Below are 19,505 nucleotides of genomic sequence, written 5' to 3' on the forward strand. Positions count from 1 at the left end.
ATTTTTTTAGTATATTACTTGTGTGGTGTAGAGGATAATTATTTATGTAGAGATATTGCTTGCAAACCAATGATGGTAAGATGATGTCATGGGGTAGGACTGGATAAGTCTGACTTCTTCCTACTCCATTCAAGCATGTACTAGGTATAAGCAAATTGATATTGGATTAGCATTTATTGGATATGTGTAAAATTATGTGTGTTGACATATCAACTGTCTTTACATGCTTGAAAGAATAAATCAAATCAAATCAAATATAGATGATCAATATCATGTTAATTACAATGTATAACTCTGTAGTTATTTAAAATACAAAGTTCATTTAAACTTTCAACATTACAAATGAGTTTCTTCCCCAATAATGTGCACAGCTATGCAGCCCTTTTTCAAATTTAAGCAGCACAGGGTTACGTCAGTACCTTAGAGCAGCCACTGCAGCGAACACTACCAGGAACTGGGGGCTGAGGTGGGCGTGGGGGTACTGATGGCGGAGCTGTTACTGAAGCTGGCACTAGCACTGGAGCTGGTGGTCGGACAGGAAGGGGAGTCATGGCTTGTAGGACAGCACCTCTACCTGGGATAAAAATGGCTGCTGGAGGAGGAGCTGGGAATGCTGCTGGCACTTCGGTGGACAGAGAAGAAAGATTGATGAAGCCAAAAAAATAAATAAATAAATAAATTGTAATGTTTATTTTTATTAAACATAAAACACACCACTAATGTTCACATTTATGTTGACTAGCAAGCAGTGTTCTTTCTGCCTCTGCATCACCGCGTATCTTGGTAGATTACAGCCACACCATTAACAGGAATGTATTTTGTCTTACACATGTGCACATTTACCAAACAAACTTTTTATGGTACTTTTATTATATTCTTGTTTGTGTCTTGTGCCATTTTAGATGTGTTTTCTTTCGGTCTGTTCTGTATGCACTTTAAAAGCCCAAATTTCCATAGACAAATGCTGTGGTTGGAGGCACTGATTAAGTACTTGTCTGTACAAAAACATTAAAATAAAATTACTAAAACCAGAACAATGACCAAGTCTTTAAAGACCCACTCCACTTAAATGTTTTTTTTTTATTTTATACCACATAAACATCATCCCTCCACTATACTGACTGTGGTAGGTGCATAGTATGAACAGGCTGTTTTCACATTCCTCTGCTGAAGAGGGTGAGTGTCTGTTTCCACCCAAAAACATCAGAGTTTGAGAGAGGCTCGGGCAGACTGGATTTGTGGCACCACAAAATCGGACAGTCTAATGCGGTTCACAGATTTTCCAGAGTTTGGGAGAAACATGAAACCTCTGGTCTCAGTAGCCAGAACTAACTTTTCAGCACCAGAAAGCAAATGTTTCATCTGCTGACAGTGCACAGTATTTGGATATAATCCTGGATCTCCTTACACTATTTATATAATTATTTAGCTAACACTAAGATAGTATGAGACACTTATTATTATTAACAGCTAATTGTTAGCTAGCTACATTTTTGGCAAGGAAGGGAAGATCTCAGTTTTCTAGTAACTTTACTAGATTAGATTTTGAAGCATCTGAGGAAAAATAAAAGATACTGATACACTATCAAATGTTATGGTAGTTATGGGACAGTAGCAGACATATTGGAGTATTAACAGCAGCTTAAAACACTGTTTTGATCAGTATTATTGGTCAAACTGCTTGCTAATAATCTAGTCTCCCTGTGTTCTCTTACTAGATCAGGTTTTGGTCCAACTGAGAAAATAAAGAGATGCTGACATACTGTCAAACTCTCCTCCAGACTATAAATACATTCGCACATTTGACATATCTCTTTTATACAGTATTGCTAAGTAATGGCTCAAACATAAACTGCTAAATCAGTTTTCAAAGCATCTCATCCTGATACGGTGAGTTCCCAAGCTTATTGGGGGTTTCCCACTAGAGGACTGCTCCAAAACATGTCGAGCTCATTAACATGTCACGGTTACTGTGTGTGTTTCCACTACACTCGGTCTGCTTTGGAGGAGTGCACGGAGTACTAGACCACGGCAACTTGGTACTAAAATCAAGCTCCAGGTACGTGAGGGGGAGAGCTGGGTGCACAGAGGGTTATCACCCATGATTGGACCAATATGTGGCATCATATATAAGCTACTATAAAAATTACAGTATTTGCATCTGTTTGCACAAGGATAATATTTTCAAAAACAATGGAGATTAGAGTCTGGACAAACGATGCTGTACAGGTTCTCACCAGCATCTTCCCATTGTGTAAATGCATCTGTACCGCCGGCCCTTTTTAAACAATTTACGTCCAACATGTGCTGGCTTTCAATAACGTACATGCAACAGTGGCCGGTTTATGAAAGAAAACAAAACAAGCAAAAAAAAAAGAAAAAAGAACAGGACAGACTATGTCAAACCATGTGGTTATGCTTAGTGATGGTTAAGGGAAGCACTGGGTCTATGGCTCATTATGGTCCAGTAGCAGACGCATGTGGGGGGAAGGTCAGCGGGGGTAGGGGGTGCTGTAGGCATATTTGCATATATTTGAATATTCAGAGATCCTGGATTTCACTATAAGGGGCCAATGTTGATGCCTATTACAGAGGTTCACTGAACTTTCTGAGGAAAAACTGTTAGACCATATATTATTTATAGCAGAGTATATTTATATGCATATATAAATATTAAAATGTCTCTGGAGTGGAACTTTTAAAAGTTTCCATTGTGCTTGTAGAGGTCAAACACTCCATATGTTAACTTTAAGTGCCCTAAACCAACTCTTAGGAACCAGCATGTGCGAGCGCTCTAGGGCCCTAATTATAAACATGCATATACCGCTCTGCATGGAAAAGTCAGGACTTGTAAAAACAAATGCATAAGAGTGTGTGTATCTGTATGAAAACTCTGATGCACATTTTGGATATGAGGGAAATTTGTCACACAGATGGTGAAACAGTGAACTGAAGCCAGGTTTTATACCGATCCTTCTTAAAGATCACATTTGGTTTTATATCAAACCACTAATCATGTATCCGCAGTGTAATACACCAGATGTCACACTAGACTTTCTCATTGTCCATCATTTTGACAGACAGGGTCAGAAATTCTGTCATAATTTATTAGCCATCAACTTAATTCTCTTTTTAATGAGATATTTAATAGCATTTCATTTGCATTCATTTTTTAATAATTATAAGACAGAACGAGCTTAGGTTCAGCCACTTTTCATGTCAACACCAAATGAAACAGATCATTTTTTTCTGCAGTGACACCAAAGGCCACTAAAAACACTGTGGCCATGGTGCATAAACAAGCAAATGTGAACAATGCAATTTTATAAAAGGAGAGAATTCATTTACCATTAAAATATGAACCACCCATTTACAAGAACTTAACTCAGCTGACCTGCTGTAGAGGCGACTGTCACTAGGTTTCTCATGGCCGCTATAATTTTGATCTGAAAGCTGAATCCATGCTCTGCTGCCACAATCAAACTGGACTTGCCAGCTCCACTTCAGCCAAAGTTTTCAAGTCAGGGAATATCTCTCTCCTGAAGTAATTAGAAGTTGCTCTGAACATGGGACTTCCCGATCCCGAAGCACTCACTTCACCACTGAATCCGCTGCACATGCTCCTTTTGCACCAGTGGTGCAGTTGCACCCTTCTGTGGTCCATAGTGTTCACAGACATGGTCCATGGCTTTTCAACACGTCGTCAGCGCCCTAACAGCGAGATGCATCGACTACGATCTCAGTTATCCTTCATCCACTGCATCAGTTCCTCTTTTTCACCTTGATCACCAACACCATAGCAATTATTCTGACTTTAAATTAGTGTAGGTCACCCTCTGTGTTCTAATCTGTCACAGTGGTGGGCGGCCTTCAGATTTTTCTGTCAATGACGGACTGTAACCTCTGTAATACACATCCAGGCAGCTGTGTTATATTGTGTGTGTAGGACACCAATTATTCCGTGAGGAACTCCGTTTTAAAAGATGCAGACCAACCCAAATCTTAACTACTTTAATTTTATTTGATTACAGTGAGTTATTCCCCTCTTGGAAACTGTATGCAAAACAAAGTGCATTTGTCAGTTGCACCACAACTGGGAGAGCCCAGTGTCACTGGGTCCACTTCTCCAAAGCTGGTCATAGTTGCTCAGCTAACTAAAGGATCATGGCCTGGGGTAGCCTGTCTTTACTAATGAGCAACACACTGTTAGAATCAGCAGTAAGCCGCTCAATGAATAGGTTCCACTTGTTGATGTTTTGTTGGCTGTGTAAAAACAAAAAAGAGCAGCCATAGGCTAAACAGGTTAATGCTATGTGGTGGAAAAGTGAAGGTTAGGACAGCTCAATGGTTCTCTTCAAGTTAGGAGAGAGTCTATTTAACAGTGTGGTAAGTTAGGAAGCTTGTGTAATTCACTTTCCCTATCTTAAGTTATTATAGTAACACCGACTTAGGAACTGTTAATCTGCAATGGCATCTTCAAGTTAGGAAGTTTCTGTAATACAGCCTGAGGAGAACAAAGTGGAGGTGGACTTCTGAATTCTAAAGTAATGCTGTTGACATCTGGCTAATTACAATTTTAAATCTCAGTTTTTTTTGACATAAAATCTCTCCAGTATACACCTGACTCTGCTGTCAGGGGCAGCAGGCGCACAGAGTACAGTGGAGAAAACAGGGTGCTGCCAGACACGCTCTGCCTTTGCCTGTCACCTCACCAACAGCTTAAATCGCCTGCTCTCAACATTAGCTGTGAAAGCGAGTGAAACATAAAGGATTTTAGAATTAAATAATGCACAAGATGTTTTTATTTGTTAGATATTAGTGTGATTTCATCAGCCTATACCTTTATGTGCTTGACAAATACCACGTGGGGAGTTTTGGTGACCCCATTTAACTGCTGGCCAGTCCAGACTTTGACACGGTCAAGTGTAAAACATCAACCTCCACATCTGCCCACTTTGCTTAATTAGAAAAACTGTACTGTATAGTCTATTAACAGCTCCTGCAGCTATCAGTATCTCAAACTGTGTTTTGTTTTTGTAAGGAGGCATGTGTGCACTCAGGTTTATACATCAGATTATTTTTTGCTTAAGTGTGTACACACTCGCACAGCTTTGAGAGGAAGTCGAATTACAAAATAACAGAAAACACCCGTGTGGCTGTAACATAGGGGCCCAGTCTGCAGTCAGTGGAACTGTGCTCACAGGAAAAATATCATTTTACAGACTGCTTTTCAACTTGAACAGATATTATGTCATAAACTGGGCAAGTGACACTACTGATTAATGGTGCCTTTAACAAAAGTGGTGTTTCACACCATCAGTCCAATATGGCCACTGGAAAACAACATCTGACAATGGAAAAAAACTAAAATACTAACTTATCAACTCACCAGCAGGTGACACAAAGGTGTTTGCTCCTCCTACAGAGTAGACAGAGCTGATCCTCAGCTCCTCCTGAAATGATCCAAGATAAGAAATCTGATTTTGTTTAAGAGGTTAACAACTCCAGATTGTAGTGCTGCAAGTCATGTTTAAAAGACACAATCATTGATTTAATGTGCCTTATTTTTCCATTCTTAAAAGATATTCAAGTTAAGTAACATGAACAAATAGCACACACAGTGGACTGATAATTTCACTTCAAATATATTGTTGTTCGCTGACTGAGTCCTTTTTTCATATCAAGTTAAAAATAATAATAAAACAGAGTAAACAGCAGATGCATACTAACAACTTCCTCTCCCCACACCTACCTCCTGATGTTCCAGCTCCTCCTTTATCTGTCTGATGGAGCTCTGAGGCAGCAGAGCAGCATCATATCCCTCATCAATGGGCTCGTCTTTAATGTTAATACTAGGAGACATCGGGGGATTATTGTCCTCCACTGGAGCTGCCTCTGACCTCTGAAATCATGACAAATCACTGAAGATTCAAAAAGGATTTTAAATGCAGTTACTTCAAGTGTCTCTGAATCCCCACCTCTTCCTGCTGGTTGCCTTCTGTCTGGTTCAGGATACCACCATCTGACAGACAGGTAGACAATAAAATGTTTAACTAAAACCAGTCCACACTTCAGCCAAATATTTACAGCTTCACAAGCTCTGCTCAGGTCATTGTACATGCCAGAATTTGCTGGGTTAGGGTCACTGTCCATTATTTAATGGACAATGACCACACTGATATAAACCCTTTAAGGGAAAACAAACACATTTTTCAAAACATCTGTACTTTACTTTGCTTTCCAGTGCCAGAGGCCAATATTATTTTGCAGGCTCAAAAGTAGTTTCTGTGGCAAATAAACTGAACTTGAAGTGTGAAATTGGTGGATTACACCTTTAATGACAGCCCAAAAAACAACTGTCTTGGTCCTATAAAGACAATCAGACACAATTAAATGGACAGATACTTGCAATATGGCATCAGTGATCAATCTATCTGCATATCTATGGATATGCTGCCTTACCTCGGCTGTTGTCAGGTGTGTGCTCCTGGGAGGAGTGGGAAGTGTTTGCAGACCCACTGCTCCCTTCCTGCTCTTGCTCCTCCTCTTCCTCTCTGGGCTCGCAAGCAAATGGATCACCTCGAATTACATTGTTCCCTCCTCCTGGTTGGGTTTTTTCTCCATTTGTCTTACCCAAGTCAACATCCTCCAGGGTGCCCATAGGCAAGGCAAAGTGCCAGTCTTCATCATCTTCTTCTGGCCCATATGAGGGAAGGCCATCCAGTGCATCATCAAATGCTGCAGCTCCACTTCCTCCACCTCCTCCTTCGTTGGTTCCCATGGTAAATGAGGAGTGTCGACCAGAGCAAGAAGAAGAAATACGAGGAAAGCATGAGTCTCCCACCTCCTCATCAATCTTCTCCTCTTGTCTGCTGCAGTTGCTATCCTCTTCTTCTACCAGTTGGTGTTCTCCTTGTACTGAAGTTTCATCTGCTCCCTTTGTCTCGTCCTGGCCACCGCTCCTGGAAGATGTGGCAGAGCCCCTGGAGGAGTCAGCAAACTCTCCCAGCCCCATCACTTCATCGAACACTCTGGACAGATGCTCCTCATGCTGTAGGAGAGAGAAAGGTTGGTTAAAAAACTGTTTCAAGGAGCAAAGTCATGCAAGCTCTGCACTTCACTCCTATACAAATGACTGTCAACCTTTACCAGTTTAATTTTAAATAAATCTATTGTTTTCAAAAATCTCTGTGAGAGCACAAGCGTTTATTACTCTGAAAAGAAATATGCATACAACTTAAATGACCTTTTTTAACAAAGCTTAGGGTCTCAGATTCTCAAAGCAAATCATTTCCTCAAATTTGAGTAAATGTCTGAATGTGATATGTATTCTAAAATGTAGAAATTATGTGAATTAATACCTGATCACCTGTGACTACATGTTTAATCACTGTGTAAGAAAGGGTGTCAATTTGGATTTACATTAATTCCAGTTAGGACCTCGTTTGAATTTTGTGTGTAAAGAAACACAGATTGTACTACAAAAGGTGTTTTTCAGTTCACAATATCTTCACTAACTAAATGATCCACAAAACCCGAGAGACTGGTCGGCAGAAGGAACTGTACACCTCATTTATCAGGTCCCCTCCATTAGAAAAATTAAGTTTAAACTGTCTATCAACCCCAGATATTCATGCTGTATGCAGCCTTCCTCCAGCAATGAACCCATTTTAAGATACGGGCAACTTTCCCCATCACTTTCACATAGTAACATACTCTAAGTAACAGAATAATAACATAACAGTCATCAAAGTATGCGGTCAGTAAATAGCGTATTTGCATTTGATAAGATGTGAGAAGTCAGGTCTGTTCTTTGTGTTTTTACAGATGATTCTGTTATAGTCTTATCCTTTGGAAAACAACAGGAACCTCTCACAACCTCTGATGTCTTCCTAGGTACAACGAATATGACCTCGAGGTTTGAGAGATTTAGAGAACTCGTTAGACGAAACACGCTGTCTTGGTAGTACAGATAATGGCTAGAGGCCTCATACTGCCCGATCACTTGTACGGAAGCGTCCCACCAAACTCCACTTTAAAAACTGGCAATTTATCGTATTATGGCATAAACGTGGTCCCCCCGACACACACACACACACACCAAATAATTAAGACACTGCAGTAGCTGATGGAATCTTCAGGTAAAACCAAAATACAGTGACTAGCATGGCAACATCTGATTTCACTAAAACCTCCACTTTTTATTGTTCATTGCATTCCGCGATGCAAGTGCTTTGTGGAACCGGCAATCAACCGTAACACAGAGTTGCATTTCTGGATAATCAATGGCTCTCGGGGTTCCCCAAGACACCAGTGTCATATTATGTTGAGCGTGTTCGTTTGCTGGTTATCAAATTGTCAGGATGTTAAATGGAGCTCGGCGCAGCGGCATGCACCAGTGCTGAAAAACAGCAAGCTACGGGGCTGTAAGATAGCTAGCTAACGTTAGCTTAAATATGCACATCTCGACCGGAAGCCGGATCCCAATAACTAAATGTCATATTATGAAGCTAAAGCAACTAACCAATTCAGCTAGCCTTGTAAGTGTTGCCATAATTAAATGCTATTTTTGTATTTCTTACCTTTAATCGTTTAAGTCTAAATTCCTCCGAGTCCGCCATGTTTTAATTATGCTCTAGACGCCGCGCTCCAAACGCCCACCCACCTCTGAGGGTTATGGGTTATGTATGCGAATAGCTATATAGCACTACAAAAAGGATGCGACTGGAGCTAGTTGGCTAACGCTCGTAAAGCAACTGTGTAAAACGTAAGCATATGGTAACCCCCTTCTTCAAGGGTGCAATGTTCATATTGTATCCGATCAATAAATACAAAGACTAGGACGACCAAGAAGGAACACTCTGGTGGGAAACATTAACCATTACCATTATCTTTACCGTATTTTAGCCTTACTTCTGACACGCACGTGCAATGGCGCTAGCTTAGTTAAGTCCAGTTAATCATAAATTATAAATGCGTATTGACACTTATCTAGATAGCCCTCAAATGCAGACCTTATACACCGCTTTTCAAATGCCATTTCTAGAAGCATATGCATCCTGCTACTTGAGGGTCAGTTTAGAGTGACGACCTTATGTGTTATGTAGTCTACGGTTTTGACGCACAACAAACAAACTGCTTGTAATTAACAGAAGTACACCTAAATCATTAAAGGCACGGTATGTAAAATCTAAATTAACACTGAAAATAGTGATTTGTAAATCATCGCAGTCCTGTATTACACTGAAAACAAGACAACACATTATTTGGCATGATACCATATCAATTTTATTCTTTGTTCAAAATAAACACTCACTTCAATTCTGATGCCTGCAACACATTCCGCACACGTTGAGATGGCTGCATTTTAGGGCTAGTAATGAGGTGAAACAATGAAATGATGATTCCATTTGAAACAGGCGGTGTCATCAGGTGACTGCAATCATGATTTGGTACAAAAGTGGCATCCAGGAAAGGTCCAGCCCTTTAGGAGCAAAGTAAGGATTGCCATTTTGTCAATATATGTATGAGAAAATTATTGAAATGTTTAAAAACAATGTTCCTTAACAAAAGATATGAAGGGATTTGGATACGTCACCCTCTACGGTGCATAACATAATTAAAAGATTCAAGGAATCTGGAGGGATTTCAGTGCGTGAAGGCCAAGGGCACAAGCCTCAGCTGGATGACCGTGCTCTCTGATCCCTCAGACAGCACTGCATCAAGAATCGTCACTCTTCTATAAGCGATATAACCACATGGGCTCAGGATTACTTTGGCACACCTCTGTTGGCCACTGCAACACGTAGTTACATCCATAAACACCACTTATAAGTGTACTGTGCCAAAAGGAAGCCCTATATCAACAGTGTCCAAAGGTGACTGCTCTGGGCTCGGAGGCATCTGGGATGGACCATCACACAGTGGAAACGTGTACTGTGGTCAGACCAATCAGTATTTCAGGTCGTTTTTAAAAGGAATGGATGCCTTGTGCTCTGGACCTTAGACAAAAAGGACTATCCAGACTGTTGCCAGCAACAAGTCCAAAAGCCAGGGTCTGTCATGGTCTGGGGTTGTGCCAAAGGGAACTTACACTTCTGTGATGGCACCTTTAATGCTGAACAATACATAGAGATCTTGGAGCAACATGTGCTGCCTTCAAGATGACATCTTTTCCAGGAGCACCCATGCATATTTCAACAAGACAATGCAAACCTCATACTGCACATTACCAAGGCCTGGCTGTGGAAGAAAAGGGTGTGAGTGCTGGACCGGCCTGCCTGCAGTCTCGACCTGATAGCATGTGGAATATCATCCCAAATTTCCTATTTAAAAAGGTTGGTGGTCTTAATTTCTTATTAATGTGTCCCTTCACTGTGGGCAAGCTCCCAGTCAAACTCTCCAACTTCCATAAATCAGCCCTTATGAGCTGGTCTCTATTGTACAAGCACAACTACTCTCCTCATAATTTTTTTTATGGAATAATGCCATTATCACTTACAAGAACAAATCCTTGTTCTTTGAAAACTGGTTTAAAAATAACATTGCACTTGTAAAACAACTGTTTAATTGTGATGGAGGTCTGTTGTCATATGAGCCCTTCATAGCTAAGTACAGGGTTCCTGTCTCCCAGCATGAGTATAATACTGTTATTAATGCACTTCCGTCTGGCATTCTCTGTTTAACACGCTCCTTCTCAAACACACACAGCTCTATCAATTTAGATATTGCTGTTAATGGCACTTCTATCTTTGATAAAAGATTCAACAACATCTTTATAAGAAACTCCCTCATTCCAAGAACAACAACAACCCATTTCTCTAGCAATGAAAAATTTGTTATTAATCTGTTCATTATTTTGGCCAAATTCTTCATCCATAAAATGAAACTTCTGGGAAAAAAAATCACCGTCCTTTTCAACTTTTAAACAATCTAATCTCAACAACTACTTCCAAACACTGTCACAATGAAACCACCCTAACAAAAAACGAACCAAAACCCCTGACCTGCTCAAACGTTTTGATTTTATATCAGAATAGCTTTGCCTCTTTGTATTTTCTTTTCTTTGTTCTCACCTGTTTGGTGCTGTTATTCTTTTTCACCTTCTTATTAAATGCCTACTTTGGTCCTGTTGTGCTCTAAATGCACTGTTATACATCTGTTGCAGCAATTTGTGCTGAAAAATTCGGTATTGATTTGCATTGTTGTTTAATAAAACTGAAAAAGCTACCGCGCATGTGTCGGAGCCTCGGGTGTCAGAGGACCACTCCTGTCCAGCAGGGGGCGTTCTTAACGTATGTATGCCTGTGCCGTAAAACTGGGTATTTGCGCAAAGTATAACGGTACATTGTGTCCCACCAGCCTAGTGATCTGAGCAATTCATACTGCGGCAACAGCAAAAGCTTTAACACTTGTCTATAGAAGTCCTATTTAACAGTTAGCAACTAGGAACCGATAATGTCCTTTTCCCATAAAGTTGGGTCGCGTTTATTGTATCAATTTCGGTAGCCATTCTATTTTCCTGCATAGAAATAAACAAACCAGAACACACTGCATGCCCTTTCTCAATGAAAGTCTGTTCAATGTATGCCTATTTTATGTATGTTGAACCTTTCATCGGGGTCAGACAGGAAGCAGCAGAGGGTACAGTTGAGTCGACATTTGTTTTTGTTGTCAGTTGCAGTGTCCACTCCCTGTCTGGTATCCTGAACCACGGACCAGCGCAGTTTTCTCGCTATAGGTTGAAGTCTCTTGCGGATGAATGGCAATGATAGCAACGAGAACGGTGGCAGCGGGGGTCCCAGCGTCTTTGTCCCGGTTTAGAGGAGCTCTGGTCGCGGCTGTGCTGGGCGACTGTGTCGGCGGAGAGTTTGAAGGAGCGGAAGAGGTCCCCATGGAGAGTGTGCTGCAGCACCTAAACAGCCTGAACGATGAGACCAAAGGAAACGGTTAGCGAAATGCTGAGAGACCTGTCAGCAGGACACTGCTCTTCACTAACACCTATCCTACTGCACTTTTCATTTATTCTGCACTGCAGAAGAGTTTTTGAAGAGTAAAAAGTGATATATATATATACAGTACAGTACCATTTTGAATGCTGTACTAGCCTGTTGCTATTCGGGTACCTGATATTATCCGAGAGAATAATATGGATGAGTAAGATGAAAAACACTTTGACTAGACTGGACTAGATTTCTAGGTCGAAGACGTTTCACCTCTCATCCAACAGGCTTCATCAGTTCTGACTAACTGGTGTCGTTAAGGGACGTTGTTGGCCTTCAAAGGACTGAAACACCACCGAGGGGGATAAAGATCTCCGGCTCAACACCAGTCAGTCAGAACTGATGAAGTTTTTTTCAGCTTACTATGACCTGGATGACTGAGAATCTGCACAGACATGGATGAGTAAGACTTTACACATAAGCTACTACCATGTTTAATGGGAAATGCCCATTGATTTGGGTACACACAACCCTAAGTGATGCCCACAAACATTTAATATAAAACAGAGAAAACCAAGCGCCATTTACCATAAATACAAATAATTGCAAACAAGGATTAACTTCCTCAGGACTACTAAGATTACAACTGCTGTCAATGGTATAGTACAAATTTTCGTTAAGATATAGAAGGTTCTGAAATACTAAAAAGGCTGAGTCTATGTGATGCAAGCTGTTTTGTGTATAATGCAGTGTTTATACTTGTGTGTATGTGTGTAAGGTATCCTTGAATACAGTGATGACACTGCCATGGCGCGTTGTGTGGTCCAGTCTCTACTCACCCATGCTGGCTTCAATGAGCAGGACATGGCTCGCAGGTATACAAGTGAACACTGCTGACATGCATGTATATGTTAGTGCAAATATTGGGTCATAGGCTTGTGAAATAAATTGAGGACAACATGCAAACTAAAAGCTAGGTATCCCACCCCTCTAGGTTTTCTAAGGAGTACAGTGCATCCCCTGGTCGTGGTTATGGTTCTGGAGTGATTCACGTGCTAAAGAAGCTGGCCTCTCCCCAACTTAGCGATGTGTACCAGCCCGCCAGGAACCAGTTTAATGGTCGGGGCTCTTTTGGAAATGGTGGGGCCATGAGGGCGTCCCCCTTTGCACTGGCTTTTCCTGATATAGCCAGTGTTAAAAGGGTGAGCAGAGGGCATCTGGGTGGGCACAAAGCACATTCTAGATGACATGCATGTTGAAGATATAGATAAGAAAAGTCAAGATCCCATTATTTTTTCTATGGGAAATTAGAGTACAGATAAAATAAAGTAAATAAAAAGTTTTAACACAAAGATGATTGCCTGTATTTGACTATAAGCCACATTTTCTACCATGTTGAGTGTATTCTTTCTCTTTTCTTTTGCAGTTTGCCCGTCTGGGTGCCATGCTGACCCATTCTTGTTCTCTGGGTTACAATGGAGCAGTGTTGCAGGCATTAGCTGTGCACCTCTCCCTGCAGGGGGCGCTAGACTTACCTCAGAAGTTCATCAACACACTAATTACAGAGATGGAGGAAGTGGAGGCTGATGAGGCAGCTCGCAATGATGCCAGAATGTGAGTACTATGTGAACAGAGCCTCTTCTATGACAATTTTAGCAAACATCTGATCTAGTCTTGCTGTGTGACCTATAGTTTGGTGTTATTAGTCAGAAATGATAGAAAATGTATATAATTTTAAAATATATTTTTCAGGTCTGAAATGTCAAAAATTGAGGCCATGCTGGGAGAGTTATTTTTCTTCATCAATTTTCCTTTATCATGGTGTGTCTGTTCAGCCTCAAGGAAGCAGAGAAGCCATTCTGTGAGCGCCTTCACAGAGTTAGAGACCTGATGGACAGAAGCAAGGTCAGCATAGAGGAGGTCATCTCTGAACTGGGTCAGTATCTCTTTGTTTAATTGTGTAGTTTTTCACCTGTTGCTCTTTAATCACCTTTTTTAACATCTTTCCACTGTGTGTGATTTAGGGTGATAACAGCAGAATTAAAAATTTCCTTTCCAATTTGTGAATGTGTCTTCTTTCTAGGTAATGGCATTGCAGCACTCCATTCGGTCCCCACTGCCATCTTCTGTGTCCTGCACTGCCTGCAGCCCCAGGAATGCTTTCCAGAGAGCTATGGTGGTGTGGAGAGGACAATAGCATACAGCCTGGCCCTGGGAGGAGACACAGACACCATAGCGTGCATGGCTGGGGCAATAGCAGGGGCCCACTATGGCATCAAGGCCATTCCTCAGACCTGGATAAAGTTCTGTGAGGGGGCAGAAGATGCAGACCTAAATGCTGAGCGGCTTCACATGATGTACCACCAGTTGTCACAGGGGGGCACAAGTGGGACAGGGGAGCAGAGCTGTGAAGACAGAGCTGAAAGCAAGTTAACTGCTTCTGATGGTACAGAGAAGAAACCTGGAGCAAAGTGATGCTTCAACTGGATTTTGACACACACACACACACACACACACACACACACACACACACACACACATTCAGACACATTAAACATGCATAACATTTTCCATCTCAGCCTTTTTTGGTCAGTAAAACGCTTTTGGATCCAAGAGGCATTGAGACCTTCAAGCTTATATGGAAGAATAAGTTATTATAAAAAAATATTCACCAACCTTTTGTTGAGACATAGAATATTAAATTTGAACAAACCAAAATATACAAAAATGACAAATTCTTATTTTGAGAATTATACCAGTTATACATCTGGTTTACACACCAGACAAACTATTCTGAACTCAGTAGCATTACAGAAATTTGGTCTTGTATATGCATATGCAGAACATTATACGCTGTCTCCCGTTCCTGTTCGTCCCTCATTTGTGTTGAACAAGCTCTTGTCATGTGAAAGTTGCACAATAAAATGGTCGTACCTTGTTTAATAATTTTTTTCTATATCACACAATGATTGTTTATTTTGAAATGTAGAGTCAAAAATAGTTTTAAGTAAGGTCAGCTCCTTTCAGATGTCTTATTGTTAACCTTGAAAAACCACAATCTTGAAACTCGCTGGATTAAGACAACAACAAAATATGGTGCACATAAACTGAGTCATGCAGAATCAGAATACTGCAAGAACTAAAACACTGCCAGTATTAGAAACCAGGAACAAATGTCTGTTGCCATGCATCTCTTTGAGGTTGTACTGAAGCATAGTACTCCTGTGAGTTTGATGCTAATGTTGACATGCTAACATCTTAACAATGACAGAACTAATATTATATTTATCAGGTGTAATGGTTACCATTTACACCATTATAGTTTAGTGTGCTAGAATGCTAATATTTTGCTAATTAGCACTAAATAAAGTACAGCTGTGACAGGAATGTAAGATTTTCTGGTATTAAATCTATTGTATAAGGTAAAATGGTGAAATGATTGATAAAAAGTTAATGGATTACCTAAATTATTACAATATATTCATAACAGGGACACAAATGCATGTGCCAAATGGTACAACAATCTATTTAATAGTTGTCAAGACATTTCACTAAAGGTTAAAAATGTCAACCTCATGTTGGCACCAGGAAAAGTCAGGATTCATCTTTTGGAGATCATGGATGGCTGTAGACATTTTAATGTCAAACCACCCAGTAGTTGCTGAAATACTTCAGTCTGACCAACGTGGTGGATCAACAATCTGACACACTGATGCCACCATCCACAGAGCCATGTTGCCAAGACTCAAGAAAATCTTTATGGTGAATTGGAAACTTGCTTTTTGATGTTTCTTATACAATAAATTCTTATAGGTCTTTAAAGGCCAAAGCCAGTCATTTTCTATAGTAATAGTATTTTCAGCAATTTCCTTATGGGGACTAAAACTAATTGCCCCTACTCATGATTAATGTCTGCCACTTTGTCAATCCCAAATTAGCCTGTTCATCTGTGCATTAGACCTCCGTTGTTGTAAAAAACAAACAAAAAAAAACAAAACAAAAAAAAGGAAATACACAGCTCTGCACGGTGACTGATGGCGTGGTCCTTGCTAAATGAAAGATGGATAAATCTCAAGTTCAGGACCAAGGTCACACCTCTCTTTCTCTACTGCAGCGGAGAGATGGCAGTCACCCCCAAAGCCACATCACAGATGACCTCACTGAAATATAATCTAAAAACATTAAATTTGGTGAGCAAAATATAAGATACTGAGCATCAAACTATCTTGTGGTAGATGAATAGCAACAAAAGAAAAATGTATAAGAAATTAGTTCTGTGAAGCAAACAGGATTTGAAAAGGGCCCTACAAAGTTTCTAAGTCCTTTCAATGACAATTTGCACAACTACCAATGTTTCAGTCCTGGTTTCAAGCATTTAGTTCATGCTGATTGTGAGTTCTTCTTGAACTGCCATAAATAATAACTTGTTCCAAACTGAAGGTTTAACCATTGTCAATAATCTGATCACAGCCATGACTGTAAACCTGTGACCTTTTTTTCCTGTCAAAAAATATTTGTATTATTCCTGGGAATAGTGCTGCACCGCCAGTAAACTCAGTGTACCACTTAATTTTCATGGCTACAGATTCCTTGTCTGCCATTGACCACGCACCTTGGGACTGTAAGGTATGAATACCAGAAATGATTGGCTGAACATAAATGGTCAAGAGGCAGTAAAAACCGATCAGTGCGGATTTACCTGAATTTTCAACTGCACTTATAAATGTTTGTACTGTACATCCAGAGGTGGACTGACCAACAAACTCAATCAACAGTGAATGGCAAAGGCATAATTGTAATTTCATAGTTCACAAAAAAGTAAAACTCTTGCTTCTGGATGTTTCAGCTGTTCAGTTAAATAATTCCGAGTGTTCCGATCATCATAGGACCACAATCATTGATAGCAGTTGAAGCACTGAAATCAAAAAACAGCAAATGACAGAAAACATATATGCTCTTAACTGAATATCTTCAGTCATGCTGGACTCCATGAGTAAATATTCTCTAATTTAATAGTGGATAACAGCATAAATGTAATTTTATAGTTTATTTAAAAAAGTAAAATTCTTACTTCAGGATGTTTCACCTCTTCAGTTAAGTAATTCAAAGTGTTCCAACCACCATAAGACCACAACAATTGATAGAAAGCAATTCCAATGGAGTTGACACCAACATTTGTCCCCTCAAAGGAGTTGTCAAAGTTCTGAGTGTTGCCCTGGAAAAGCATCACAATGCCTCCCAGTGTGATCATTGCCAGTGCCAGCACTTTGACTACTGTGGAAACCACCTGGATGGCTGTGGCCAAGCGGATACTCAGACAGTTAACTACAGCCAGCACCATGATCCCTGCTGCAGCCACACATTTCACCACCAGTTGTGGAGGGGTGCAGTCACCATAAAAAGGGGCCACAACATATTCAGCAAAGCTTAGTGCAATTCCTGTGGCAGAGGCAGGCCTCATGACAATAATAAAGCTGAAGAGAAACAAGAAGGCCACCACTTTCCCTGCTGTCTTTAGAATGTAGATATACTCTGCTCCAGACTCTGGGATGAGTGTACCAAGTTCAGCATAGCAGAGCAGTTAAATAATTCCGAGTGTTCCGATCATCATAGGACCACAATCATTGATAGCAGTTGAAGCACTGAAATCAAAAAACAGCAAATGACAGAAAACATATATGCTCTTAACTGAATATCTTCAGTCATGCTGGACTCCATGAGTAAATATTCTCTAATTTAATAGTGGATAACAGCATAAATGTAATTTTATAGTTTATTTAAAAAAGTAAAATTCTTACTTCTGGATGTTTCAACTCTTCGGTTAAGTAATTTAGAGTGTTCCAACCACCATAAGACCACAACAATTGATAGAAAGCAATTCCAATGGAGTTGACACCAACATTTGTCCCCTCAAAGGAGTTGTCAAAGTTCTGAGTGTTGCCCTGGAAAAGCATCACAATGCCTCCCAGTGTGATCATTGCCAGTGCCAGCACTTTGACTACTGTGGAAACCACCTGGATGGCTGTGGCCAAGCGGATACTCAGACAGTTAACTACAGCCAGCACCATGATCCCTGCTGCAGCCACACATTTCACCACCAGTTGTGGAGGGGTGCAGCCACCATAAAGAGGGGCCACAACATATTCAGCAAAGCTCAGTGCAGCTCCTGTGGCAGAGGCAGGTGAATGAATGATGAGCAAAGCTGAAATGAAACAAAGTCAGAATAATAGAAATGTTCATCACCAGTATATATTCAGTTAGGATAAACTGCTGCACATGCAAAATGTGAGGAAAATGTATTAAGCACACCAGTACAGAAAGACAATACATACCAGAAAATTCAAAGACAGCAAACACAAAACTGTCAACTCATGTCAAGTCAATTATTTAAAAGGACTTTATTTTTAGTTTCCTGATGCACATTCCTTTTTTTGTTTGCACATTCTTTTTGTTGTTGTTGATGTTCTCTCAGTCTTATCTTATTTACTGTATCTACTTGTTGCTTTATGGAAGAACATTGTACATACACATTGAGAGCCACAGAGTCAAACTCTTCATGTGTCCTACACACCCGGCTAGTAAAGCTCATTCTGATTCGGATTCTGAAAATGGTCCCGAATTTTGTGCCAACAATAGAAAATGCTCAGTCACCTTTTGATTTTAACTGTGTACATGGAGTATACTGTAGAGCAGTACATAGTCAGCAGACCTGGTGGTCTGGAGGTGGAAAAGGAGATGAGGAGTTCAGAGATGTAATTTGGTGTGTATTAACGTCAAACTATAAAATCTCTAAATGCTGTACTTCACTAGAAATCAAAAATAAGAGTCCTGAACTGGAGAGGAATGCTCTCTCTTCTTGGTTCAAGTGAGGTGTCTCGCTACTGTATTTTGAAGCAGACAAGAAAAGGCTGACTGACTGATTCCTACATAGAGTGCACTGCAGTAGTCAAGGTGAGAGGAAATACCATCTTGCACTGTGATATGAAAATCTTTAGCAGATAGGACTGATTAAAATTTTGCAAGTGATCTTAAATGAAAAAAAAAAAAAAAACTAGTGGTCACAACAGAGTTGATTTGCTTAACAAATTTTAAATCAGAAACAAAAATATAACACCAAGATTTCTTGTGTGGAAGTTAACATTCAATGAAAGAAGCATATATAAAAAAAGTAATATAGGTCATAATATGGAGCCTTGTGGCACTCTACAGGAGATGGGTAAACAGGAATAGGAGATTGAGGATGATTTATTTTGATGCTACAAGGTACACCACTGAAGGGCCAGTCCCTAAATGCTAGCAACATAGTGTAGGGTACGGTCCGTCTTACCATGCTAACTCTGAGAGACGAGACAGTCCAAGTAACTTCAAAACAGTGCTGATTTATTCAAAGGATCACAGGTAAAATTAACATTACACGCTCAGGTATCTTGCACCTCCAAACTGCTCGCAGGCAGATGTAAGATGAAAGACCCTGAACCCACCAGGCCTATACATTATATCCCCTCAGTTGGGCTAGCACCATACTACACAGAAACATCAACCGAGACGTCTCTGTTGCCAGCT

At 40.3% G+C, this 19,505-nt stretch overlaps 2 protein-coding genes across 6 annotated transcripts in view; one reads left to right on the plus strand and one right to left on the minus strand.

The window, feature by feature from the left end:
• Window positions 1-9,404, minus strand: part of LOC109972806 (zinc finger MYM-type protein 4) — a 26,002-nt gene extending 16,598 nt beyond the window's left edge. For 2 of the 4 annotated variants that reach the window (XM_020621959.1, XM_020621958.1), the window contains exons 1-6: window positions 8,583-9,006; window positions 6,463-7,051; window positions 5,979-6,022; window positions 5,753-5,902; window positions 5,390-5,453; window positions 420-622 (exon numbers count right to left, since the gene is read on the minus strand). In XM_020621959.1, the coding sequence (XP_020477615.1) occupies window positions 420-622; window positions 5,390-5,453; window positions 5,753-5,902; window positions 5,979-6,022; window positions 6,463-7,051; window positions 8,583-8,621 (1,089 nt within the window). In that variant the 5' untranslated portion in view covers window positions 8,622-9,006. The other 2 variants (XM_020621960.1, XM_020621961.1) reach the window with 2 other exon arrangements.
• An 835-nt stretch (window positions 9,405-10,239) lies between these two features.
• Window positions 10,240-14,880, plus strand: adprs (ADP-ribosylserine hydrolase). 2 transcript variants are annotated; one of them, XM_020621919.1, is made up of 7 exons: window positions 10,240-10,337; window positions 11,678-11,948; window positions 12,721-12,817; window positions 12,937-13,144; window positions 13,369-13,556; window positions 13,778-13,878; window positions 14,026-14,880. In XM_020621919.1, exons 2-7 carry the CDS (start codon window positions 11,762-11,764, stop codon window positions 14,415-14,417), a joined length of 1,173 nt encoding a protein of 390 aa, XP_020477575.1. In that variant the 5' UTR covers window positions 10,240-10,337; window positions 11,678-11,761; the 3' UTR covers window positions 14,418-14,880. The 2 variants fall into 2 exon arrangements, with proteins under 2 accessions (XP_020477575.1, XP_020477574.1); XM_020621918.1 differs by lacking the exon at window positions 10,240-10,337 and having other exon boundaries at window positions 11,593-11,948.
• The last annotated feature ends 4,625 nt before the right edge of the window (window positions 14,881-19,505 follow it).

The sequence above is a fragment of the Monopterus albus genome, unplaced genomic scaffold, assembly GCF_001952655.1.
Source record: "Monopterus albus unplaced genomic scaffold, M_albus_1.0 scaffold270.1, whole genome shotgun sequence".
Classification (NCBI taxonomy): domain Eukaryota; kingdom Metazoa; phylum Chordata; class Actinopteri; order Synbranchiformes; family Synbranchidae; genus Monopterus; species Monopterus albus.